At 40.0% G+C, this 27,679-nt stretch overlaps 1 protein-coding gene across 10 annotated transcripts in view; it reads right to left on the minus strand.

Moving 5' to 3' along the window:
• MARCHF8 (membrane associated ring-CH-type finger 8) overlaps positions 1 to 27,679 on the minus strand; it is a 100,619-nt gene that overhangs the window by 32,433 nt on the left and 40,507 nt on the right. For 2 of the 10 annotated variants that reach the window (XM_074874821.1, XM_074874816.1), the window contains exon 3: positions 26,860 to 27,116. The exons of 7 other annotated variants lie outside the window; for them this stretch is intronic. Coding sequence is in view for 2 of the 3 variants with exons in the window: in XM_074874816.1 (XP_074730917.1) it covers positions 26,860 to 26,903 (44 nt within the window). In the remaining variant the exon portion in view is untranslated. Of the gene's footprint in view, positions 1 to 14,974; positions 15,057 to 26,859; positions 27,117 to 27,679 lie in introns of all 10 variants that reach the window. One more of the 10 variants, XM_074874820.1, reaches the window with a different exon arrangement.

The following is a 27,679-nucleotide window of genomic DNA, read 5'->3' on the forward strand; positions in this document are numbered from 1 at the left end:
TATAAGATTTCAGATCTTCCATCACAGTGGAAAATCTATAGCAAGTTCACTGTGGATTACTCAGCTCACTAACTTGCTCACATTCACGTTCTCATCAAGCCACTTCACATAGTGGGAGCAAACTCAGAAAAACAACCTGAAGGCAAAAAACTAGGCTGTAAGTAAAACATAGGAGAATTAACAAGCTTTATTCCAGGTGCTGAACTTACAGCTGTGCCTGAAAACATCAGCAACAGAAATAAAATCACAAGATCATATAGCTTTAACAGAAAAGCGAGACCAATGAAAGGAAGACGATAGACTGAATGGCTTTAATGGCAGAGTTCAAGGAATTCGAAGAACAGGCCCCTTGGGGGTTTGGGGAAGGCAGTCAAGAAGGCTAACAGATCACAAGCAAAAAAATATAAATGAGAGGAAATTCAGAGAACAAGGCAAACACAGCAGAACGTTGAAGTTAAATAAGAATCTCTAGCCTGTGTCTGCACCACAGTGCGGTCAGAAGCAGAATGCAATTCACCTCTAGTCCACCTTGTGAATAGCTCTCAAGAGCTTGCACGGATAGGCCTGATACTATGCAAACCTGACAGACACGCAGGTCCCTCCCTACATGTTCCAGACATGGGCCACCTGAGTCCTTATCTTTGTATATTGCTGTGTGCTCAATCTTGACAGTTTGGTTTTAGGAGTACGTGGCATGCAATGCTTGGATCCATTCTTGAGTCCAACCATACACTGGATGAGGAGAGCATTCTCTTCAAAAAGGCCCTCTTCTCCATGGCTTTGTTTTCCCGACTTTTTTCAACATATCATTTTTGTGGTTTTTGCACTGCTTTGCTTTACTTCCAAAGGCTCCACAAAGTGAATCTGATTCTGGATAACCTGCATCTCCAACTGCCATTTTAAAATGGAGATCTGATCTCCATCTCCTCTCTTTAATTGCTTGAGCTAGAAGATGACGTAAGAGCCTTCCTCTTGCTGAGCTGAGGCTGCCTCACCTGTAAGAGCGAATTTTAATTTCTGCATAAGACCATCACAGTCTGGTACATTTCATTAAAATTACATTCATTTACACACTTACTATATTCACATGCCACGTGCCCAATTTCTAACAAAGAAAGTAGACTGCAAAGTTTGGCATCCAACATGTTTTATGGATGTTCTTATCTTACTGTTGCCAGACAACCTGCCTAAAATGGATGCATTCCTTTATGTGATGCAATACATAAAAAATAATCCTTCCCTCAGGGAACAAATTATATGAACTACAAATGACATGATCCAAAAATATACACCTTTCTTGATAATGGAAGCAGTACACTTTAAGCTTACCTGTGTGACAGCAAAAATGCCGTTTCAAACAATTTAATGTATTTAACAGCAGAGAGAGAGAGATACAAACACTGAGGAAGCCAGCTATTATAAACAGATTAAAAGGAATAACATTCTATCTTTTGTGAAGTAACTGCATTTAATGCAACTGCTGGAATTCTCATGGTACACTGCACATATCAATATGCCAAAGCAATTGGCTATTTTAAACATTCACAGATTAAAAAACCCTCTAGGCAATTGACAATTTGGAATCTCTCAAGCTGCCCACAGACACAGAAGCCTGAGGCTTAGATGGACTCTCCACAGAACTGGCCTTTCTTGGTGTCTACATGACTTTACAGGTTCAGTCGCTTGTTGCAGGACCAGGATGCGTGCGAGCACACACTCCCTGGGCAGGATAGCAGGAGGCTGTGCAGTTTACAACTTGGATACAATGCATGTGTCTGAATCACTGCCTCTGCTCAACTAAGAAGGTCCACAAAGACTTTCTAATTTCCAACTCATATTATGACATCAAAGTACACTGTTAAAACAGTGAATCACAGAATCATCACTTAGCCAAGGTTACAAAGGCCTCCTGAATCTAAAACCAGATTCAGAACAATACTAGAAAACTGGATACTTCCCAAAGCAAATTTGATAGTTCAAGTTGCTTCTATTTTGCTCAAGGGTTTCATCTTTTCCTTCCTTTCCATCTTAAAAGATATTGATTGCTTATTAACCTATTTTTGACTGCACGGACCATAAGAGCAAATTATATTCCCCCTAGCAATTAGAGAAATCACTTCCCAAAGGATGCTGGGAAAGCATTCAGGGATTTTTGGTAACATTTAACATGATATGGCCAAAAGCACATGACAAAAGAGCTCTTGAAAGAGCACTTGTAGATATCAGATCCGTTTAGTAATACCTACTCAGTACAGACCAGCTTGGTTTTGCCTGAAATTTCATCTTCCTGTTTTTATCAGTGCAGTTTGCAAAATATTCTGACCTGCAGCATTTCAAACTCACTTAAACGATCACACAAATTTAGGTAAATGATGAACTGGGCCCTACAGATCCCATTAAAGTTACTTAGCCATACACTGGTTAGAGGAAGATCCTTGTCAAAATCTAACCTGTGATGTTCTGGAGAGCTTTAAACACATTACATTTCTTACAACAGTTGTTTCTAAGGTCAGAAAACACACAAAGGATAATATCTAAGAAAAACAGTACATTCAACTACCCCTACAGAAATAAACCAAAAGCTACTTAAGGAAAACACTGGGAAGAAAGATGACTCAAAGCTAAGAGAAAAGGTACTCTTCATTTAAAGGGTAGTGCATTTAAACTGCAAAACGACAATCCTTTAAAGCATAAATCTGCTAATAAAAAATTATACCAAGTGACCATTCAGCATTCCTGGCTAATTATCCCAGAAATTTAGGTGTCAACTATTTACCCCAAGTCATGCATGTGTGAATGCACACATTTACATACATTAAGTTTTTTAATAAAAAAACTACGGAAAGCACACTCTGAGCCAACTACCCTCTCTCTCCCCAAAACACAACCCCTGATACCAGAAACAAAGGGAAAAATCTCTCTAGGTGTAGCAGGCTACTCTAAGAAGTAACCCAAGCGCCTTTTATATCATTTTGTCAGGGAAGCACAGTTGGTCTTACATGGGGCCTCACCTGATGCTTTGGGATGCAACCAACTAGTGCGTGTCCAGAGAAAGCTACATAGGACCAGGCAGAAGACCAGTACTGGGGTCAACATCATTCATGAGCACCTACTGGTGCTATCAGCATTCTGCACTGTTTGGTGCTGTGAACACTTAAAGTCATTATACTATTAGAGTACCAGTGTATGGCAAGAACCGGGTAAGGCAGTGCTTGGAGACACTGGGCTACATCCCCAGCCTACTATGCTATTGCTAACCATCCCTTCCTGCACTGCAGCCCAGACAGGACATTTTTTGCTACTGCATCAGGACTTTCTCCAAATGTCTCTTGCTTTCACCTGTCTGTCTTTCAGGAATATTCCCTTTGCTTACAGTCCTCTATGAACAACAGTGACTCAAGATGTCCATTTCTCACTGACAAAGTGATTCTATGATTTGTACAGTGCTAAAAGCTGAAAAAGCCTCTTCTAAAACCAAGACGATTTAACACACTCTAAATGTACTTCTTTTTTAGCCTAAAAATCTGTAGTCATTAACTTCATTTCCACATTTGGGGTGTTGCACTTGAAATGTCAACATATTCAGTAACGTTAAAGGAACTGAGGGTGCAGGTTACCAAGAGTCACAGATAAACAAGTTTCAGACACCAGCAAACAAGGAGTGTGCTGAGAAATACTGCATTCTTCAGTCACAAGCAGATACTCTGGCTCTCTCTCTCAGAGGATGTTTAGGACCTGTTCCTCATAGGAGAAAATCCTGCTGATTCTGGTTACCTTCCAACCATACAGTGGGAACACGGAAAGTATAGCACCATATATCACAGGTATCATGGGAAGAAAAATTAAAATGCAGGGAAAGTAAAGGACAGAGCAGATTTTTAATGTCCTCCGTAAGTCTTTCCTGTATATCACTCATTAAGTGTGTCCCTGATAGAGGAGCAGGATAAGAATTCAGCATCTATCTGTAAGTCAGTTAACACCACCTAAATCCATGTCTAACAGCTGATGCTATCCAGTCTACCGATATCGATCACTAATATATGTGTACACCATGTTCCCACCTTCTTTGCTGTGTCTGTCACAATAGCTTATGCCCAATTGATTAAAGAAATGTTTCTGGTGGAAGACAAGTGCTCAGAAGATTTTCTGTATTTTTGATACTTTTGCTATTCTCAGAGAAGATAAGCACCACACAGGAGGCCAACAGGACAAAAATAAAATCCTACAGGAGATTTATGCTTGTTCAGGAAGGTCATTTCAACTTTTTTATTTAAAAAAGTTATTGAAGAAAAAAAGATGGTATGGCCATATAGGGTAAGTGGAAAGTCTTCCACAATGGCACCAAAAGAAAACTACAAGCCCCATTCTGTCAGGGACATCTTTTTTAGTTCTGTATTCACTAGCAGTGCTTCTCAAAAAGGAGACCATATCAGATCTTTTCTCTCTTCAAAATGTAGCAGTGCAAACAAAATGCCAACATGGAAAAGGAATGGGTGGAAATGAATACTGAAATGAAACCTGGCTATATAGAAGTCAGGGGGAATTCCACCACTAACATCAATTGGGTCAGGAATTTGGCCTCTGTTAGTAAGAGATGCCGCAGAGATGCAGAGTTCAGCAACAGACAACTGGGGTGATCAATGATAAGACAAGTCTTTATATGAAGAGAGTTGAAGCAAAAGATTATTAAAAGAGAAAGTAAATAAATAAGATGAAGTGAAGAAAAGACATGTAGCTACATAACAAGACTTCACAGTTGTGTCCCACACCTTCAGAACACCACAAGGAAGCAGGTGACTCAAGCCAGCTATTGCAGGCTAAGACACATGCACTTGGATGAATTATTTCCTGGAGGAAGCAATAACCAGTACTCCGTGTGGACACAGTGGTCCCACCAAAACCAACAAGAATGCCTGTGGTGTCAGGAAGACTCAGACTGAGTCACTATCAACACCATGATCTGAAAAAAAAGTATTTCAGTAACTGCAACTGGTAGTAGGTGCACTTCAGCAGATCAGGACCTAAAGTATTTTTAACAATACTAATTTGCCTTGAAGCATGAGAAGCAGAGAAGAAGAGATTGCAACAAGAGTCAGCTAGAAAAATGTATTTGCCTTTGCACATGGAAATCTACATTTACTTCACGTTCAGCAGTGAGAAGCAGGAGCACTTCTACATGAAGCCCTGTGCAGGAAGGGACTGCTGGGCAGTGCTAATGCTGAGCAACACCCAAGCCAATGGAGCTGCACTGGCTGAATAAAGTAGGGATGAGCCCTGTGACCCAGCACAGTAGGGCAGACAATCTGAAGGCCAACAAACTGTAAAAGAAAAAAAAAAAAAAAAAAAGAAGTATGGTGCTCAGAGCACCCCTAACTATTTGGTCAGGGCAGCTGCAGCTGAAAGAGGGATGCTCTGTGTAGGCAGCCTTGTTTCCCATCACTGTAATCCTAAAACCATCAGATTACAGCGGAAGACTGTCTGAGGCAATCAGGGAAGACTGTCTGAGGCAATCAGATGGGTGACTCACAAAACCTACCAGCTGAAGAGAAGAAGCCTTCCAGAAGAGCACTGCTCTTCACCCAGTTGGGAAACTTCAGCACAGTCACCGTCTAATAAGGAGGATTGAGGTTTCTGTGTGTCTGAATGAGCTGAATGCCAGCAGCTGCGTAAGAACTAAATTTACCGCTGCAGTCCCAGGAACGCCTGCATTTTCTGCTAAAATAAAATCTCTGGGCCTATTGGAATAGAAGCTTTTCCACTTAACTGAAGACATTTACTCATTCTCTTCCTGCAACTCTCATGCTCCAGTTCCAGTAAAATCCTGCTTGGTTTCAGAGGTTTTTTTATGGAAACACACACGCATCAACTCAAAAGTACCAATATTATGCGAGTAGTATTAAACAATTCACTTCACTGGGTACCTCTGTCGCTTGTATTTATTCCTATGAAACAGAAAATGAACTGCAGCTATCAGAGTGCTGGCTGACCTACTGGGGACTGCACTGCATTCCTGCACATGCACTGACATAGCTTTTTCTCAAGTTTATTTCCCAAGGGGAAAGGGTTATAAATAAGTCTTATATTCTCAGTAAATCTCCTGCCCTTCATTCCCTAGAGCTTTGAGGGTGTTTTTTTTGTCACAGGAAATTGCATCAAAGTTTTCAGAAAAAGTGTATTAGCTTATATGATTTGCTTTTATCAAACTGCCTTTAAATTCATCCCCACCAAAGCTAGATTTTAAAAGCTGTTTCAACCTTCTCTATGCTCACCGCTCTACACATTCATTGTCCGCAGAAATCACTCGACACCTATGAAATCTGCAGCTGTTTTAGAAGATAATAGATTTTATTAAAATACATTTTGTAATTTTTTAAAAGTAACTTTTAAAAAGCCATAAAGAACCACTACATTATTAAAGGTATTTCTCTATACTTTCTGAAAATACATACAGTCAGACCACTAGGAGGCTGTTTTCTCTTAAGCTCTACACTTGTAATTGAGTGAGAAGCTGAAGCAATAAAAGAAGGGTTTCACCACAGGCTCTAGAATCCAGCAGAGAGGATTCACTTAGGGGGTAGGATCCTCAGTTTGCAAGCTTTTATTCCTGGGGCATCACATTGACATCATGTTTGCTGATCCCATTACAACAAGGTTCTGATCCAGAACTGGAACTTCCCAGTCCACACATCCCTTTCCCCAAATCTACTTCTGATTCCTCTTAGTTTTGGAAATACAAAAGATAAAATTATCTCTAAATGTAAGTACTATCCTTCCAGTTTGAAATGACCACTGAAGTATTTTCCAGGAGATTAAAGAATAAGTAACTGCTGCTTTGGAAATCCATTTTTCTTAAAGGCCAAACCCCAGGCAAGCAACATTGCCTATCTGGACATTACAAAATGTCAAAATTCTTCATGAGATTTTAGTTTTAAAGGAACCTTTCAGAAGGCATCCAGCCACAAAAAGAAATATCAGATAATGTGCAGGCATTCTTTAAAATATGAAATAGATGATTTGGCCAGATAAGCACTCTGGGGAAAGGCGGGAGTGCAGGGGGAAGGATTAGATGTTGCTGAGCTTCATCTTGCAGTGCAGGCAGTGGGACTGATAAAACAGTAGCATGGGATAAGGATGCAACCTGCAAGAACAACTGGATTGTGATGTGAGATACAGAGATTTAAAAGCATGAAAACTCAAACCAGAACATCCTGCTTCATATTCAGACTCCCCCATATTGGAGATTCACAATTTCAGGTTTCAATACAGACATTTACCACAGGTGAGCAAAACTGATGTAGATTTGTAAAGAAAAGCTGAGGGTTAGATATGGTTTACACCATGCCCTTTGAATTTTAACCTTTTGCTTCCCTGCCACCATTCCATACATAAGTGCTCTGCTTTGAGGAAGTTACAAATGTCACTGTTTTCACAGGCATCCAGGAGGAAATTCATCAATAGGATTAAATAATTTGTTAGGTCAGACAAGATCTGAGGCTGATGAACAGGGATTCCTGCAACAAAACAAGCATCAACGCAATGGAAACCAACCCAGAGGAAAATGCAGGAAGAGCTGGTGCTTGGAAAGGGTAGACACTTAAAAACTGATCAAAAGGTACAGTTTACCCTGTAGTTATGACAGCTACCTATTAATCTTACAGATTAGTTTTTTAAAATCCTGAAAATAGAGAGATAGGGATGTTTAAATATCAGGTCTGGAAAAAGCCTGTGGCTCCCTGGACATGTTCCTGGTAGGCTCTAAGTAAGCTTCCCTTGCAAACTCTTGTTCAGCATGTGGAAGGGAAGAAAACATCTCCTCTCTAGTGAAAAGCAGCTGGACAAACTTCTTCCAGTCACTTAAAACTCAAAGTAGTGAAATAGGCAGTCTTATCCTGCAGCTAAGAACAAAGTAGGACAGCAGAGAGGTAAATAACAAAAGCAAGAGTTCAAAGGGACAAGTGGTCAATTCTCTATAAAAACACTCAGAAAAACTAGTACTTTTCTTGCAAGATTCCTTAATACCATCTGCTACTAGTACCTTGGAGGACAGAACAGATGACATCAAAAAGAGGATGTAAAATTGGAAGAACCACTCTTAATGCAAACATGCATTTAGGTAACACCCAAATTGTCACTGAAAATAAGGCTATACCACAGGGTTGAGAATTTAGCATACAATCAACGTGCTTCTTACATAGCATCTTTCCTCCAAAACAGTATTCCTTCTCCAAAGGGACATGATGCTTAACAGCAAGGACATGCTGAACAGCACTAGGGAGCAGCTCAAAATAAGAGCTGAAGAAGACGATATCCAAGATGAACTGTAGGAGGGTCATGATGAAGCCAGTTTGCAATTTACTGCCTCTTGTGAGTGAAATACACTCCCAGAGTTTGACATCAGTATCCTGAAGTAGGCAAATGTGGTGGTCACTTGGCAGAGGAGAAACCTGAGGCACAGGGAAATCATGCTGCCCTGAATGAAAATCATCCCTACTTGTCCTACTCCTACATGCAGTGTTGCTCAGTGTCACAGCCAGCAGCTGTGTCCTGTTACAGGCACATGGCTGAACAGAGCATGTGGTTTGCACAGGATGAATTTCATGTACAGTGAAGCCATGCCAAAGCAAAAACATAATTGAGATCTCTACCTTCCATTCTTCTCAGTTGCAGAATGTAAAGCTCCAAGCTGGATCTTGTCAGAGTATTGATTTTCACATGGAGTATCAGACTTTGGGATCTGCCTAAAGAGCTGCCTCCTGGAGCCCACCAACTGGCAAAGCACTAACTACATCTTAGGTCAGTGCTTCCTCCAAGTCAGAAGAACGGTCTCATTCATCCCACCAGTCTTCCCCCTCCCAAAACTTTTCTATTTGTCCCACGATCTCTAAATGTGATCCTAAATTCTCCTTGCACTTCCCTGGCTGTACTATGGCCTTTAGATCTCTAAGCATGGTGGTCCATGAGAATGCAAAAGGTGCTCCATGACACTCTCATTCCCGTGCACGGAGGCAAGCAAACCGAGGGTAATACAAACAATAAATTAACGTTCAAAGATGCCTAATTTGGTTTTGGTTACAGGTGAGGCACCACAGCATAAAGAATCTACAGGCTATTCCAAAAAAGTTGGGATTTGGGATCTTGGGAGTTGATGGGATTTTGGGATTCAAGATTAAGAAACACTACTTTGGACAATAGTTGTGTGGAGTCTCCTCATTTAGGTACTTTGATATTTAAATTTTTCCAACCTTTGGCATGTGCAGAAACGCTGCCTGTGCTCCAAATCACACAGGCATAACTGGAGCATAGCAGTGGAACTGAGGTAAGAGGATTACATTTCAGGAGGGACATGTTTTGGTGCGAGACTAGAGGCTTAAGGGGATTAAAATATAGGAGCTGCTTCCCAGAGTGACAGGGTGAAAAACAGCAAAGCCCACACATTAACACTGCCTATAAGTAAGCATTGCTTCATATCCTTCAGCAGCAGAGAGATACAGTGAGTAGAACAGCACATGAACCAGTGGCCACATCAACTGCATCTTCAGCCACCTCCACTGTCCCCAGCACCATCTTAACTCACGTCGCACCTGCATTTTCTGTCTTCTTGTGCCTTTTATCACCCTTCTTAGCTGATAATCTTCCCACATGAACCATCCCTTTTCTCCTGTCTTTCTATTATTATTTATATTGTCTTTCTCTGTATCATTCCCCATCACAACTGGAAAACAATTTGAAAATATTTTTTAATTGTATGCAAGAAAAGGATGTTGGGATGCTATATAAAGAAGGGTGATTTCCATATCAAGAAACTAGAATAGATAGAAGTATAGCTGTCTTTATAAGATCTAATCCTGGGTACAAAGGGGAACTCCTGTAAGCTTTAGAAAAGAGGACTGCAATCATTTTTAAATCCAGGAGGATTTTATTTTTCTCCTAGCTAACACTCCTCAAAAGTAGAGCATTAGATTTGGCTTCCAGTTCAATATGCCCTTCTAACAAATACAGAAGTGGTGGTTTTATTCCCTGAAAGATATGGAGTTAAACTCACTAACAAGAGTTAGAAATGCTGAAGGGCCTAGCATGACTGGAACATCCGATCTGGACGTAACTCAGAAATCAGAAAAATGCGCCAAATTCAACTGATACTTTCAAGAAAGAAGAGAATTCAGGAGCGGGGCTGTGTGGTGCTGAGCATTATAACACGTGGCAAAAGGCTGGAACTGCTTCAGAAAACTTATAACTCAATACAAGAAAATTTAAAGATGACTACAGCAACCTGACAACAGACACTAAGAGGGATGTATACTGGTGTAGAGTAAAAGCTGCCAGGCATATTTATGTCAAATGCATTAAAATACACACACATACACGTATATACTTATATATATTAAACATCCCGCCAACTACATTTTGTTTTCATTTAATGGAAAGAATCTGCACCAAACAATGCCAAATCCCAAAGGCTACAGTAAACTAAGACAAAGAAACCCTCTCAAAAGAGAAGTCCTGCAAGTGTCACCTGAATTTTAATGACAAGGTAGATGATTTCATTTGTATTAGATGGCATCAAAGAAGAGGAAAGGTTAGGATGACCACTGAGCCAGGGCTGGGGAACCAGGAGGTGTACTTTGTGTAGTCAGACCTTTACGACCTTAGATACTAAACCTTCCCAAAGCTCAGCTGCAAAGAATGGGACAGGAAGTCAGAGATCACTTCTGAAAAGTGCTGACAGGTAAAACTGGTTCATATCTATAAATGGTAAAGGAAAACTTGCTAAAATGCTTGCATTACAATGAACATACTTAAATTCCCTTCCCAGTGCTGTTCAGGAGCTCATGTTTCCTTCTTGTTACATTCACACCTCTTGATATTGCAGATGCTCTGTTTGCATTTCAAATATATCTGTGTTCATCTTTCTTTTTCTTTCAGTGAAGAGCATGTTGACATCTTCCCTGGAGTCAGACATGTGAGAAGGTTTCTACTTGTGCCCCCACAAATCAAAAGCACCTGCTATGTGGCATGGCATGGCAGAAGTGAAAACTCTTTTAAATAAAAAGCAGAAGAGCAAAAAGGGGAAAGGAGGATAGAGCAAGTAATAAGCAATATAACCTGCAATACAACTGAGGAAGAGAAAAACAAAAGAAACAATCCTCCTCTCCCCCTAATTTTTTGTTCTGTCTTTTTTTTTTTAATGGCAAGATGACTCTTACACTTCTTTGTTGAATTTGGGATGAGAAATGTAGGTCTTCTGATGAGAGACCATTAACAGTTTGATGCAGAAACCATTAACAGTTAGAAGCACCAAGAAAAAGTGGACCGAGGGGCCTGCTTCACATGCTTCTTCATGGGCTAGGGGAGAATATCTAATGGCAATGGAGAATGAGGAATTCCCTTTCCAACTCTACCCACCCAAGGAAAGTCCTTGACCACTTTCAAGATAATGGACTGCAGAAATGAGACTGTTAACATCCATCCTACAGCTGTTTCATCTCAGAAATCATTTGACAAAAGAATCTCAGCTCCCACCACTAAGTCTCTTCCAGTTGTCATCTGCCATAATATTACAGTGAGTTTGTGGAATACACGGAGTTCCTTGATTAAAAGACATTAAAATGTCTTTTAAAAAAACATGAGACAAAAATCTGCCTTTGAGTCAGATTATCACTGCATTTACCTAGCTTGATTTTTCTATGGCATTATATGAATTTGGCCTCTGTTCTATTTGTTTTTTAAAAAGGCTACCTTTGGTTTATTTCTCAAATTATCACATACATTGCTTTACACCCGTTCCTCTCCACCCAGGTCAGCTAGTGACACTGTATGCTAGATAACCTGGAGATGTCTCAATCTTACCCCTGAAAGGGTTTTGCTCCAGTAGAGCTGAAGGAAACAGAGAAGGAAAAAAATGGTTTCTAGAAATGGTTTATTCAGCTTGTAATGAGCTAGAATTCTCATTATATTAACACTGGCACTTACAGTTTATTAGGAGGACTGATATCCTCTTATTTTTAAAATCACACTGTGTATGTTAAAGGCTACCTTACTTAGGAATTGACTTGGTCCTGGCACCACTCTTCAACCTCCCTTTACATTTAACACAGCATTTTTTGGCAGAAGAGAAAACGCCCAATGCATAATTAAGAGCTTGCATGGGGTTGTGATTTGTTTAAATGTTGCTGGTATGCCATGAAAAGCCATGGTGAAAGCAAGTTATATCCCCACAAAACTCACTACCTCGCACAGCCAGTGTTAGTTTACCAATCAAGGTAAGTTATATGGACAGAGAGATCTTTTTCAGTTTTTCTTTTGCCTGTCTACAGTGTGTTTGCCATTTGAGTACAGGTATTGTGGTAAATCATGAGCCTTCAAAGCACAGCTCAGGTTTCTAGCTCTCTTACCCTTACAGTCACAAGAAAAAACTGATAAAAAGTCTTTTCATTGTGAAAATGCTTCCAGCTGAAATACACAGGCAGCCTGAAACAGCTGGTCAAGTGGGGGCAAGCCATTCAGCCGAAATGCTGATGTGTCAATGACGGAGTATAGGAACAATAACTTGCCACCAAAGTTCATTACTTTAAGGTTGATGAAAAACAACAGGGACAGTTACAAACCGTTGCCCCTTTGAATCCAGCAGCTCCCACAATTTCCCATACACAAAGCCATTTCAGGGATGTGGACTGCAGCTGGGCTCATTGTTTCTTAATTTAAGAGCTTCTGTCCAACTGTAGTAACTACAACAGACTACAGGACATGATGATCAACTGTCAATAAGTCAACTCCTACTCTGACCCTTGATTGCTACCTGGGAAATGGAAAGCCAACAGAAGTCAGGAGACTAATTTGACTTGAAACAAGGAATATTTGTAGGGCGAATAATGCACAGTGTTTTCATGAAGACCAGACCGGGTTCAGGGCCACAATGATGGGAGAGGGAAGAACTGAAAAAAAAAAAGTTTTAGCAGAAGCATAGTTCCTGAAAAAAGGAGACCAAGAAAACACAAGGATTATTACTCTAACCATGATGGCCCAGCCTGGATTTAAAATCCTCAAATAGCCTAAGGTATTACATCTGGTTCTTCAAACTAATCTGACCCCTTTGAGACAAATACTTCCTTGGGGAAGAGTGTTGTCACATTTCAGAGTCCTAATGTTAACCACTGACTGTCAATGGAGATAAAACAAGCACCCCAATGAGTCATAAAATACTAATTTTCCATTAGACAGCAAGAGAGAAACTGATGACAAGAAACAACAACAAAATTAGCCGTTAACAGAAACCAGATGGAATGGCAAAAACTATTCAAAGAAAACTATTAACTTAATATCAAGAGAAAGAAATAACACTGGGTAGTAACCACAAAACGTCCCAATATGGAGGCCAACCAACCATCAAGCTCAACATAAGGGAGCTTAAATTGGTTGGTTTTGAGATTGCTTCCTGTTATGCTAGGCTAAGCTGGGAACTTGACGTTAAATTAGAAAGAAAGGGGAAAAAAGATCCCCAAACAAGAGAAACAAAAAACCTCATGTCGACAGCAGCCCAGCTGCCCAACAGAAGGTGCAGAAACCAGGTCCTGGAAGAACATTTTAAAGACATTTCTTCCTCTTCCCAACACTGCTACCTCAGTGCCGCCTTCTCTTCTGAACTGCTGATTTCTATTACTGAAGAGCTTCAGATTCACTTCTACAGAATCAAAAAAAAAAAAAAAAAGGCAAAAGAATCATGCATCTCCACAGTCCACACTAGGACCTAGTATAAGCTCTGTCTAGGAATATGCCAGTTTGAGTCACCAAATTGCCACTGAAGCACCATTGTCTCTAGTGCTCAGAATCCAACTGTTCATCACTTTTTAAACAACTACAATTCAGTTTCGTCAACCTCTGATACACAAAAAAACCGTGAGTCAAGTTTCAAAATAATGAAATTAGCTTAAAATTTATAAAACAAGTGCGCACATCCCCAATCACAGATACTGAGTACACCAAAATACACACGATAAAAATAAGTCAGCAACACTGCCTAGTAACTGCAAGAGACAGGAAGAAAATCTTAAATATACATGCTTCAAGCATTAGTTAAAAAAAAATAATAAATCTGAGTAAGATTAAAAAAACCTAAGGAACTTTATCTTCATAACCTTTCTTTCAGTGATATGCAGGCCAGATGTATGGGTATGGTGCTTCCATGCTCAATCCAGAGATCACAAAATTACCATTCCTTTTAACATAATCATCATTTCAGTACCACTGTTCAGATTCTGCTGAGGGGAGACCTCATCGCCCTCTACAACTACCTGAAAGGAGGTTGCAGAGAGCTGGGGATGAGTCTCTTTAACCAAGTAATAAGTGATAGGACAAGAGGTAATGGCCTCAAGTTGTGCCAGGAAAGGTTTAGACTGGATTTTAGGAAGCATTTCTTTACAGAACGGGTTATTAGGCGTTGGAATGGGCTGCCCAGGGAGGTGGTGGAGTCCCCATCCCTGGAGGTGTTTAAGAGTTGGGTCAACATAGCGCTGAGGGATATGGTGTAGTTGGAAACTGCCAATGCTAGGTTAACGGTTGGACTAGATGATCTTCAAGGTCTTTTCCAACCTAGATGATTCTGTGATTCTGTTACAGCCGAGGAAGAACTAACAGTACACGCTTTTGTTTTGGCTGGGGGGTGGCAACAGTGCTTTGGGTTTTTTTGTTCGGTTGTTTTTTTTCTTTACTGGGACTGAAATTCAGGGTGGGTTTTTTTCCACCAAATGAGGCTGCCATTCACAGAGGCAAGGCTGTGTGAGATTATCACCTAGCCAATAGGTTGAAGTCATTCTGTCCTTTGCCACAAGGCAAAATGGAGAAACAAGGGATGAGATAGAGTCGGGGGTGGGGTGGGGGTTGCGTGCAGGGAATAATCTGTGTAGTCTTTCAGCCTGAACTGCTTAACCGAAGAATGGAAAAAATCACCCTCTTGCAGTGCTCTTCTACATTACCTCACCTTCCCTGAGACAGTAAGCTCTTTGGAGCACATCCTGTGTCTTTAGGCATTTCTGGACAGCTTTACAGTACTCTTCTGGTGTCTGCAGATAACAACAAAATAAGAGAACTTGGAAGAAACAGCATCTGTGGATATGCTCTGTCCAGCCGTATGATGAAAGGCTTGAGTTGGGCCCTTCTCATTTCCTCATGGCTAGCCTCACAAAGAAACCACATTCATTTAATTAATTCAAATGAATGAAAAATTATTCACTACCAAGCAGGAGACAAAGTTCAGGGCAAGAGTATTTTAACTCATTTCAAGAAGGGCAGCTCCCAGTCAGACTTTACAGAGCCTGTGAAACCATACTGGCAGAGACAACTGCTACATCCTTCAAACCCATTGTGGAACTGCTCTTGTGAGAAGCTAAATCACTTCAGTGAGAATAAAAGGTGACATGAACCTCACAGGTTTTGCTCCTAAGAGAGGCAGAGGAACTTTACAACATAGATCTTCAGAGACCTACTTTTCTTCAGCCAATCTGACTCATTAAAGCCTAGTTTCTGAGATGACTGGCAAAGGCGTTAATTGCTTGGCTGTTCTTGATCATCTTTGTTTAAGCCATGGAAGGTTCTCACACACCTATAATAGCCATCAAGCAAATACATTTAGCAGCACTGGTTATTTGGTGAGCTTGAAGTCAAGGTAATAAAGTAGCACCAGGAAAGTCCCTGATTATGGCTTTGTCTTTCATCCATGCGTAGCAGACAGATGAGAAAAGGTTGTTGCTAACAAAGAAACGTATGGATTCCAAGACACATTACAAAAGAATATTTTTAGCAAATGCAACCATAAGAAAGAAACGTGTAGCTTTAGCAACAAGTGGAAAGAATCTGTAAGCAAAAACAACATACCCAGAAGTCATAACATTTAACAAAAATTAAATCCTGGCGTCAAAAGTAGATCATGAAGAGGAAGGAGAGCAAGCCACAAAAAGACATCAGAAAGGAGAGGAAGTGGGAAGAACAGCACAACCTGAAATTCTGCCTGTTATTTACAGATGATTGTTAAAGATCCAGATAGAAAAGGTTGGGTTTTTTTTTTCTGGTGTCTTGGTTTTCTCAACAACTTAATGTAATAGTAACCTAGCAAAGTTTCGCTCTGCTCTATGGTTCTGACTGAATTGTCTGTTGACAACTGGCAATTTTTGCCTTTCTCCAAATGCTCTTCTAACACCATTATCAGGCAGTGGTGGGGTTTCCCCATCAAGGCTGACTCATTTCTATTATAGCTGACAGGACTCCTGCTCTTCCAACACCTTTGTAGTCCTTTAACATGGCTCAGAGTGAAGGAGTTTGTGTGGCATGTGAAACTTTATTAACAAATACAGAAGGTATAGCTGGTAGCTATAACATTTCTGGCCACGCTCTACATGAAGACAGACAATTCTCTGTCAAATTACTCTTATCGCAAAAGTTTTAGCAATTTGCATCACCTTCTAAAAAGTTACTACAAGACACCCTTACTGAAAACCATGGTGGCACATTTATCTCTTGAAAGGAGGAAAGTGTGGCCAGACATCAGTTGAGTCATTTTCATGAAGAGGCAAAAAACTGTTCTAATCAGAATCACCAATGCTAGTTAGGGCCAGGCTGTCTTCAACAGGTGCAGTTAAAATCCATGGACACCACTCAGAAATCAAGACATCAAAGCTTTGAGAATTACAGTAATCACATATGATTATTTAACAGGAAGCTTAAACAAGAGCAAAATGGGTAAACCTGGAGACAAGCCCTCTCCCTGCATTTCCAGGTACTTCTAGTACCCCTGTTGAAAGACAATTTAGGTCTCAGAAGGGACTAGCCCAACACCAGTTCTAGTGAAGGAAGTAGTCAAGGATACATCACTGATTTTTGAGTCAGGGAGCTACACATTCATGGTTTCATCATTGGTTTTGCACACTCCTTGGGCAAGCCACTTAAGTTTATACTTCAGCTTCTTGGGAGTAAAATGGAGCAAAAAAAACTTGTTCTTGCCACATGGGCTTACTTTTTTAGACTGAAAGTTTTGAGAGACCAGAGGTGTCCTTTTTCTACATATCTACAATACCTAATAAACCAGGACATAACATAAGGATTCTTCAGTGCCACTGTCACACAATGACACCAAAAAATTGCTTGAAGACTGAAAATACTTGCTCTCAAAAGTGACTTTAAGTGAAGCCTTGCTATAAACCCCACAGAGACTAAATGTCACCAGAAACTGAAAGTGGAGTAGGCAAGGACAACACCAAGAGCTGAGTTTGGCTGCCAGAAGTCCAAAGGAGTATCTGTAAGAGTTTAAAACATAGAGGATAAAAAATATTTCTGGAAAAATCAATAGTAATAAGAATTACCTTGCCATGACCAATGCCAAGGTTTAACCTTTCGAAAGAAGCATACTGTCAGACAGCTCTACAGTGATACCCCAATGAAACCAACCTTAGTTTAAGAAGGAAAGGCACTCATACATAATAGACAGGTTTTGTACTAAGTCAGAATCTCTCCTAAGCCTGCATTCCTGACTCCTCATTTTATTGGAAAGAGATTATAATAGGCAAACATGACTCTTCCAACCAGCAAAAGAAGAAAATGCTTTTAACGTCTCACTCTCTGATATACTTGAAGATGGTGTTACCCTCCTGCTGAGATGGTTTGTCAGGCTAAAGTTATTGGGGCAGCAGGGCAGGGAAGCTACTTAATTTTCAATTAGAAGTTGAATTTTCTCTTGAGATCTTTACATAAAAAGCCCAGGCCTTATTATTTTCACAGCTGTTTGACAGACCAAACCTGTACTTCTATTTCCATCCCCACAGGGGAAAAAAAACCCCAACAAACAACAAATCAGTATTACTGATTGATTGAATTCATATTCCAAATCAGACACCAAACATTTTGGACTAAACTTTTACTAAAGATATTTCAAGGAAGAAATAAATTTCAAATGGAGTTTTCTAAAAAATTTACTAAATATGAAGAAGTTTTTTTTGAGAACTGCCACTCTGGCTGTGCTCATTTTCCTTTAAATTCTTCCATCTTCAGCATGGGAGAAAAAACAAGAAAACTTCCAACACTCTTATTACTTAAACTCATTTTTGAACCAGGTCTGAGAAAGTCTAGTAGTCTAGGGAAAAAAAAAAAACCCAAACAAAAAAATCCAAAGGAAAATAGTCAAGATTTTTTTTAGATACATGAAGTTACCAAAAATTTAGCACAATCATATGAGGTAAATAAGCTGGGAGATTTTTTACTGCCTTTTTAAAAAAAAAAAAAAAAAAGTGAAGTAAGTTTAAAGTAATTGTCAGATATATAATTTTAAAGTGAATACTTGATTGTTTTATCTATCTGCACACAGATGTTCGGTCAAGAAGATATTTCTAAAATCAGTAGTAACTGGTTTTGAAATCCTAGATGTAGCCTAGTCCCAAAGCTAAGGACTGATAGAATACAGTTCCGTTAATCACTGTAAAGCATCACCTCTTGCTTAAAACTGCTTTAGTAACAGGGGAGTGGAAGATGAGTAGTGCAACAACAGTTTTTAGCAAAGGTGCCAGTAAATATTCAGAAAACTACAGAGTAAGGCAGCCAACCTCTATACTGGGCAAGTTCAGTCAATCATTCACTAGACTGCTAGTGAATAAATCTTATATATTGCAGCTTTTGTAAAGGAAATGTACTTCACAAATTAAATAGTTTTGGAATTATTCTCCTCTTCCCTTGAAAGCATCCATAAGACATAGACTCTAAGATATTCTGGGATGGGATTTTGTCAGATTCTTTCTGTAAACCAGGTAGTGTAGGCTGACTAGTTCTGTGTTTTCTAAGCTACTATAGACAGAAGGAAAGGCTATCACATGGTAAATATCTGACTAAATGTTAGGAGACAGGTTTTTAGGTTTGGTGTTTTGTTTGTTTTTTTTTTTTTTTAATAAAATCAGTTTTTGCAGTAGAAGAAAGTCACCAGTGAAGTCACCAGTGGAGTGTCACAGAGAGAAAGTTAATGCAGAACAGTCTGAAAACCAAGGTTAATAATGAGGTGGCAAAGTTTACTTCCTGTACAGCTTTCTGTCATTAGCCAAGACAAGGTGCAGAACCACCTAATTGTACCAGCTAGTAAAACAGCAGATGACATGCAGGCTGGATAAATGTCAGGTGACAATCTTAATTTTACATATTCAAGGCTGGGGTCCAGGTACTTAGGAATACAATCTTCAGGTTATAAAAACAATTTTACAGAAACATCAGCTCAGTGCTTGATAGTGGAATAAAAACCCCCAAGTGTTTGTAATTATTAAGGACAAAAAACAAACCAGGAAACCACTTTCTTCTACAAATCCAGAAATGCTATTTTAAATACTGTGTGCAGTTCTCATACCACAGAACTCAAACAAGAGTTAATAAGACTGAAAAGGATATAAAAACGGTAATGGGTGACTGAGTGTATGAATGGTTTCCATGCAAGAAATGACTAAATAGACTGTGGGGCTCTTCAACATGGAAAAGAGATAACAGAATCACGATGGTCACTCAGAAAATCACTAGGAAACAATCTCCCATCTCTCCAGTAAAAGAAACACGGAACATCCAATGAAACAAGCATTTCAGAACAAAAAAGATGCTATTTTTTGCACAGTCCATTGTTAATGGTGGGCCTCTTTCCCTTAGGTGGTTTTGGATGACTGAAGTTTTATTTGGGTTCAGAACAAGCTATTGGAGAGATCAGTGGAACAGGAATCTCTTGAGAACTATTAAATACAAATACAGAAGAGTCCTTGAGCTATAAATCAGCAAAGGCTGGGAGAGCTTTGTGGGGAGGCATCATTATACAGTTGGTGATATGCCTGCTTTTAGACATATTACATAATTACACGCCTGTTTTTACACCAGTCCCTAAGCATCTCCTGTTGCACGCTGCCACAAAGTGGTTTGGTCCAAGCTGGTACAGCAATTCTTATGTTCTCAACTCTACATATGATCTTGACTTTGTCGATAACTTTAGCATCCCTGTTATTGTGAGCATAAGGGGCTGTTTGGGTCTTTGTGTCAGTTCTCTGGAATAATCATCATTCATGAGATATGCACTTAGTGCTGAAGGGCTCAAAACCCCCATTATTTCATACTCCCATATAGGAGACTATTCTCTACAGAAAATTAATTTAGACCTTAGTAAAAAATAGGCAAATGAGAAAAACAACAATGCATGACAGGAAGCGAGCAGGGGAAAAAAAAAATGCCACCAGAGCATCAAATACCTATAGTGCAAGGATGCAGTCAGATGAAACTGCCCTAGGATGACCCTGTAAAGAGGACTGTGCTACCCTCTGCAAGGTGGCAAAACAGAAGTGGATCCCAGACTGCAATAGTTGCTATCAGGTCCTTCCTGAACTCCACTTTCTCAGTGCTTTCAGGCTGCCAGCCTTCACTAGCTTCACACAAACTCCTGCAGACACACGGGAAAGGCACAACGGCTAAAGCTCTCTGCAGAGTTCAACACGTTAGGTGGTCTGACTCTGAGAGGTCTAACAGGCCTATCTGTATTCATGATTTTGTATCTAAGCCCAAGGTCATAAACATCTGTATGCCAACATTTACAAACTGTGTTGAAACGTCTTTCTGTTAGCTTTAAGCTCGGATGTTGTGTGTGTCTACAGTCATCTCACTTCAAGACTGTTCTCAAACATTGCTGAAGGGCAAATACACAACTGGGGAGCTCCAAAGCACAACTGCAATACACACTACCATTTATTGTACACAAAACCTTGCAAAACATCAAAACACTACTTTACCTCCAACCTGTTAATTTGCTGTTACTTTAATATGAATGCACAAATAAACCAGACCAAACCAGAGCTGTATAGCCAAGATAGCACATTGCTGAGCCCTGTGCCAGAGACTTGCTCAGAGAGAGGTGATGTCTGGGTTGGCACATCTCCGCACTAACATGCTGATACCGCTTTTGGACTGGGCTTGTCTGTATCGGCAGTGAACTCCTGACTTACTTGACTTGCAGTCAATCCATGGAGATGCACGTGGTTGCCCGATATCCCTCCGTCACCACCAAATCTTACACAGGGTCACATCCCTACTGGAAGCTTTGTATTTCTGCCTGCCCTGCAGTCATTCCCAGGAGGCAGGAATGGGCGGACAACAGTTTCAGTCATTTCTGCTCAGGTATCAGCACATCCTGTGCCTTTAGGGCAATGAGATTCAGAGGTTTGGGGAGCTCTGTTTGGGGGGAAATAGTCTCTTACCCTCACTTGTTACCAGTAGCCAAGCCATACCCATGATGAAGTGGCCAAATCCATTGTGGTGTTGAGGCTAAAGCACAAGGAGATGATGGCACCCCTTTGCCCTCCTTCACCAGACCAAGGTGCAGTGATCTCCAGCCTGCCATGCTGCACTTCCTCAAGGAGGTGCAGAGGATCCTCCTTCCTCCAGCCTCACTGTTGTTTTCCCCCTGAGCCACATCCATGGGAGGAGGCCAGACACTGTCCCCTCCCCACTGCTGGCAAAGGAGGTAGGCAGAGGGCCACCCCTCTCTGGGGGAAGAGAGAGCCGCAAAACCATAAGGAAGCTGGCTGACACTGAGAAAAGATTAGATGGCATAGAGCAGGCTACAAAACTGACATCATGAACACATGGTAATATATGCTCTAAATCAATTTTACATCATTTGCAGCTTGACTGCAGCCCCGCCATGGCACCAGAATACTGCCCACCATTAAGGTTTCTAGGAGACAGCCTAGTGGCAGAAGGTCATGGACTGAAAATATTTTCATTTTGCACTACTAAAAAATTGATTTTCAATCTAAATTTATGCTTTGGCTATATTTTAAAATAAAAAACCCCAGAAATGCAAACTTGTATCTGTTCTCACCATAGACCTACCTTTAAAATTCCTTGTCAGCTGAGAAATAAAAACCCCCAAAGTTTCTCCACTGCTTCATAGGTCCTACAAAGAGGCCACCATGCTTAGCCTTTCCTGTTTTTTACTACTTTTCCCAAGGACATCATCACAGCTGCAACCATTCAATTTAAACCTTGTTACAATATGATGCTGCCTATACCATAGAACTGGCTGATAACTCCTCTTCCATTCACTTCTTTAATACCAACATAAGCATACTCTTCATTTCAGTTTATGTAATTTCTTGCTGCTGCCAAATACTGAATATTTTAATTGTATTTCTGACTCTGCCATTAGGAACCTTTATATTCCATTACAAAGAGACACTGAGATAAGAGCTAAAACCAGTAAGGAGTTTTATCAAATAAGTCTTAGTCCTGCTCTCTGCCACAGTCTGAACACAGAGTATTATGTTTCCTGTTCTGGTTTGATTCCAGCTCTTCACAGTGATCTACAGAAAAATAACCAAAAGTTGGATTTGTGCCCTTTTTCCCTCTTATTCGTTAGCTGGATTTTTTTGTTCAGTGCAAACTCTCACCTTCCTGGATCTGTAAGTAATGCCTGAAGTGCTCTGTTCAGTCCAAATATTTTCCTCACTCTTAGCTGATGGAGCTTGGCAACTTCTGTAGATACTTCGATCCAGAACATTTCCCAGACATGTGAAAGTTCTTTTTTAAAAAATAAAAAAATCTGAATTTTAAAAAATTGTTAACACCAGAATAAAACTCCTTTCTCCAAGAGTGAGATTTTATGATTTAGTGTCACAGTCCACCCAGGTCCCTTATGCTTCAGCTGCATGAGGAATTTCTGAAGCATGGGCATAAGCTTGAGAACTTTCAGATGGCATGTCAAACATGACACTCTGATTTGGGCCCAAATTGGTTTAATCTGGAGGTGAATATGCTTGAGTCCTCTCTGTGCCAATAAAGCTGTAATTTCTGTTTTGTGCTACAGTGATAGTATTAAATTTTATTTGATTATTTAAAAAAGAAAAAAAAAATCAGCTTGAGTGGGTGGCAGGTGGGCTGAGTACAGACAAAAATCTGAATGTGGATAGTTGAAAAAGAACAACACAGAGATTCTTTTAGAAAACTTAATTTTAAACTATCAACACATCCACCCAGTACATTAAACATGCAAGCGCAGAAACAATTCTTCCTTCGCTATAGACAACACAACTCTGGACTCCAGGTGTAACTGAGTAGTAAAGCAGTAAAATACACTCTAATGTTAAAAAGAAAAGAAAAAAATCTTAAAGTTTAAATCACATAATCCCAAATCCATCTCTTAATTCCACTGACTTCAACCAACTAACTGAATGCATGGGACCTCACAAGTCTAATAAAATCAGATAAAGAATCCTGCTAGCGAGCTTCCATGAAACAGGGATCTTATGCATTGAAAGGTCATACAATCTGTTGTAAAAGAGTATTAGACTGTCACCTCTTTATCTCACAACAAATATTGAAGCATGTGCAAAATTCAAGTAGCAGATCAATTCTTGCTGTACGTACAGCATATAAATGTCAAGAACTTTAACATGTAAAGTCAAAAGGAGCTTTTTAAGTTTTTAAGTCAACATTTCAAGTTATTTAGGACTCCCAAAGGTACTGATGCGCCCCTCCCCAAGCCACAGACTGATAGTGTTTGTGACAAACTATTGTCACTCCCAATTGTTAACCAAATGGAAAAAGAAATGTCACTAAATATGTTCTTGTGTACAGGCAAATTCTATTTAGGTGATCAAGTCATCTTGGAAGACAACATCCTGGCAGGCAGCGTACTTTTAAGCTTCACCAGAAGCACGTGGTTATTAATCTCCTCCTGGGGGATTTCACATAAAGCTGACAATTTCTGCTTCCACCAGTAATGCTTATTTACTAAACCCTGGATTGGACTTCAAGCTATCATTTTGAAAAGAAAACAACTTGTCTGCACAGCAAAGCACCATTTCATCTTAGTTGTCTAGCAGGGACTCTTGATTTTTACGCTTTCAAGCTCGGGGGTTTTTAGCAGCCCACCTAAATAAATAAATAAATAAATAAAATCCTCCTCAAACCAAAACAAACCCCCCAACCAGGGAAGGCAGGCAGGCAGGACACACACACATGCACCAGTGCGGTCAGCAGCCAAAAGCAGCATACATACTTAAGACACACAAAGCAAATAACATTTGAACATTCTTGCCAAATGAGATTATGTGTTTGTATACCTTCCTCTCTCACACATGCACAAACCCACACATTACACAGCAAATAATGCTCACAGAACGGAACAAAGACCCTTTGTTATTGTTCCATAAGGTTTTCCAAATCCCCTTCTTTGTCTAAAACTGAACTAATAGTGTTGCTCAAGCCCTGATGATCTAAATATACAAAGCTTGTACAGAGAAGGAATATAGATTTCTTTTAGAACAATTGATAACATTAGAAAACACAGACAAGCTTTTGAAAACAGAAGCCCCAATTTGCAAGCATCTTGATTCAGAAAATTAAAAAAAAAAAGGTAGTAAATACTGCAGCCATTCAAATGCAGACACTCTGAAAGGACACAATTGGATCTTAAGGCTTATCACCCCCAGCTGTGTTTTAACAGAATCTCTTACAGTTACGTCCCCCCAAATAAAAGTGTTAATACCAATAAAAGTAAAAAGCCAGCTTAAATAAAAGCAATCAAAAAAATTTCCAAAAACCAGCAAGTTGTGTCTCTGCTTTCAATCCCCAGCACCTTCAGAAGAACATTAACGTGAATGAAGGAAAGGTGTTTAAAAAAAAAGCTGCTTCACAATTAGAACTGAACAAAGTATCACACTAAAAGGGATCATTCACGTAGCACTCTAATGATGAGCCTCTACAGCAGCCTCTCTTGACAGGCTGCCTTGAGGTACAAATTTATTTTGCAGGGCTTAACAGCATCCCTACAATGAACTGTAAAGCTAAGATACTCTGCAGACAAGGCATTCTCCTACCTGAAGCTTCATTTTCCAGCATGAATGCATATATGTATCCTCAGTGTAGCTTCCCCTGGTTGCATGACTCCTGTTACCCAGACTAAAGAGACGGAGCTGTGTAAGCAGAGCTGCTAACTGCCCTACATTTGCCTGCGGATGAAGAGAAAGAGTTGGTGCTGTACTTGCCTGGGCTTGTTTAAGCCCCCTAAATATAATACTAGTGTAGCTCAAACTACACTAACTACTTCCTCCAGCTGATCCCAGTGAAAAGAGCTTGTGATGAATAATGCATGAGAGCTCCTATGAACACGCTCCATTCCTTGCAGCAGCTGATGTCCACCTCTCCCCCCTTCTTGAAAGCAATCCCCAGCAGTTTTTGTGCTATGAAGCATAAAATTTCTCCCAATGTCCAAAAAGCAAGGAGGATGCCTCTCCCAGATCCATTTTCTTTCCTCTACTTATTAGTCAAACCAATAGATCTGATGATTTTTTTTTTTTTTAAAGATAAAAATCTATGCAGCTAGAAGTCAAAGAAAGCATGATAAGCGCAGAGCCATATTCTGGACTACCCCAGTACTAGTTCAGTTGCTTGGTAATTACTTTTTCTTCTTAAGGTCTGTGATGCAGGAGAAGCTGTATAAAGATGAAAACCAAAGACAGAGAAAGAATGTGACAGACCAGAAAATAATACAGCACAAAGAAGGTGGAAAAAGAAAATGCTTGCTCTAACTGGCAAGTTCAGTTGACTGTTTACAGAGAAAAGAGATTGCTTAGGAGAACTTAGTGGGTGGAAGAATATGGGGGATAAATTCACATGCTGCTTCTCTTGAGCAGTAAATTCCGCTATGTCAGTACAACTTTGCAAGCTAACTGCAAAAATCACTTACTTTCAGATATTCTTCCAAAGAGTGAACAAACACAGGACTAATTTGCAAGTACTTTATTTGCAAGTGCAATTACTGCAACAGGCAAATGTCAATACACACCACTTGCAGATTCAGTTCTATTTCTCAGAATTGTTTTGCTTTGATTTTGTCGTTACATACACAACAAATTATTTGGCACCTCTTTATCAGTTACCTGCTGCAATCCAAGTGACACAGCCATACAAACACAACTGACAAGGTTCTCACAAGCCCTTACTTCCCTGTAAATGAAATGCAGCTTTAATGTATCATTTACAGTGAGAGAGTGCATGTGGCTCCCTAAATCCTGAACCGTGTCTCTTCAGTTTGGGCATAACTCTCTAGACATCTCTGAGGTCGCATTTCTCAGGTCACATCAAAACTCAGAGACAATCCCTGCTTTTTACCCCCACCTCAGGTGACTTATGCAGAAAATGAGAGATAAAAGGTGAAGACAACTGAGAGAGACCAAAGAGAAAGGGATATTCAACACATTAGTGCTCAGTCATGACCTGTTGTTACTTTCGAAGGACTCCTCTTTCACTTCTGCTAAGGGTGATCCTCCTGCAAGGATCAAAGCTAACTTTAGGACTCTCCAGACAACATTATCCAGACAGTTGCATTTACTGTCATGCCTTCCCTGGGATACCTTCTGACTCTGGGAATGCTATACACACCACAAGGCAGAGGAGAGTATTTCCTTTCTCTTCAACTGCACTTTTTTCCCAGACAAACTCCATCTTCTCATCTTCATCAGTTCCCTGCCATATCCATTTTTAAACAGGTTTGCAGATGACTGCACCCCATTCAAAATTCAGTTTTACCACAAAATTATATGGTACAAATCTTGTGGCCAGGACCACTCTATACATACCTTGTTTCTCATATTCCCTTACTCATTGTTAAGGACAACACCCTGAGCTAGATGGACCTTTTGTCTCATCCACCACAGCTGGTTCCATATCCTGAGCACTCTGCACAACTTGCTGTTTCTCCCTCCCCCCAGACAGAATATTCCTTTTTAAAAAGGGAAAGTCCAATACAAAATCAAATCCACACAAACATTATCAGATCCATAACAAAAGCTATGGAAATACTTCACTTACAATGTCCTATGGATAAACCTCAAGGAGGAAAAGGTTCTTAACATTTAAAATCCAGACCCTTAATGTCTTCCTTCAGCTCTTCCACCATGATTTTAAAAATTGGAACCAAGCAGCTTTCAGAGAATTAGAAGGGCTGCCCAAAGTGAGAAGGCAGGGGCTCTGCATAAACTCAGCCTTGTACACCATGAACTACAAGATAAGCAACAGGGCTGAATATGACATGCAGGAGGACGACTTCATAGCGAGATCTTCTGTTTCTGCAAACGAAACCAAAAAGAACTACATCTTGTTAGAGGAAAGGCATACTCAGATTCTACACTATAAACAAACAGTAGCAGGATAAACATCTGAAATAAATCATTAGAGTGCAACACATTTAATAGTTTTGAAACAGGGTATGTTATGTTCATTTCTATTCAACTGACTTAATTTCAGTAACCCCAGCAAATAGTAAATAGTAAGATGCAAGATTAGCTCTATCAGTGGCAGGGTTCAAACCTCATCTAAGTATTTTCATATCAGATGAGCTTTGGTTAAACAACAGAATACTCTTGCCTGGGTTTGGTTCATATGGGACTAGTGAGAACAAGCACTTCACAAACAAAATTTCTGCCTTGGCTCAAGCTGGGCAACTACACTGTCATGAATTCACTCTCCAGATGTCTTCTTTAATATCTGGAAGATAGTGTTGAATTCAGAGATTTTTTTTTTTTCCCAGAGGCTCTAACTCTGGGGCTAATGAAAATTAATCACAGGAGGGAGGGAGAAAATCTGCCATAAACACACACTCGTAAGGCTTTATATATAGGGAAGAACATAT

Source organism: Strix uralensis, chromosome 7, assembly GCF_047716275.1.
Source record: "Strix uralensis isolate ZFMK-TIS-50842 chromosome 7, bStrUra1, whole genome shotgun sequence".
Taxonomy (NCBI): domain Eukaryota; kingdom Metazoa; phylum Chordata; class Aves; order Strigiformes; family Strigidae; genus Strix; species Strix uralensis.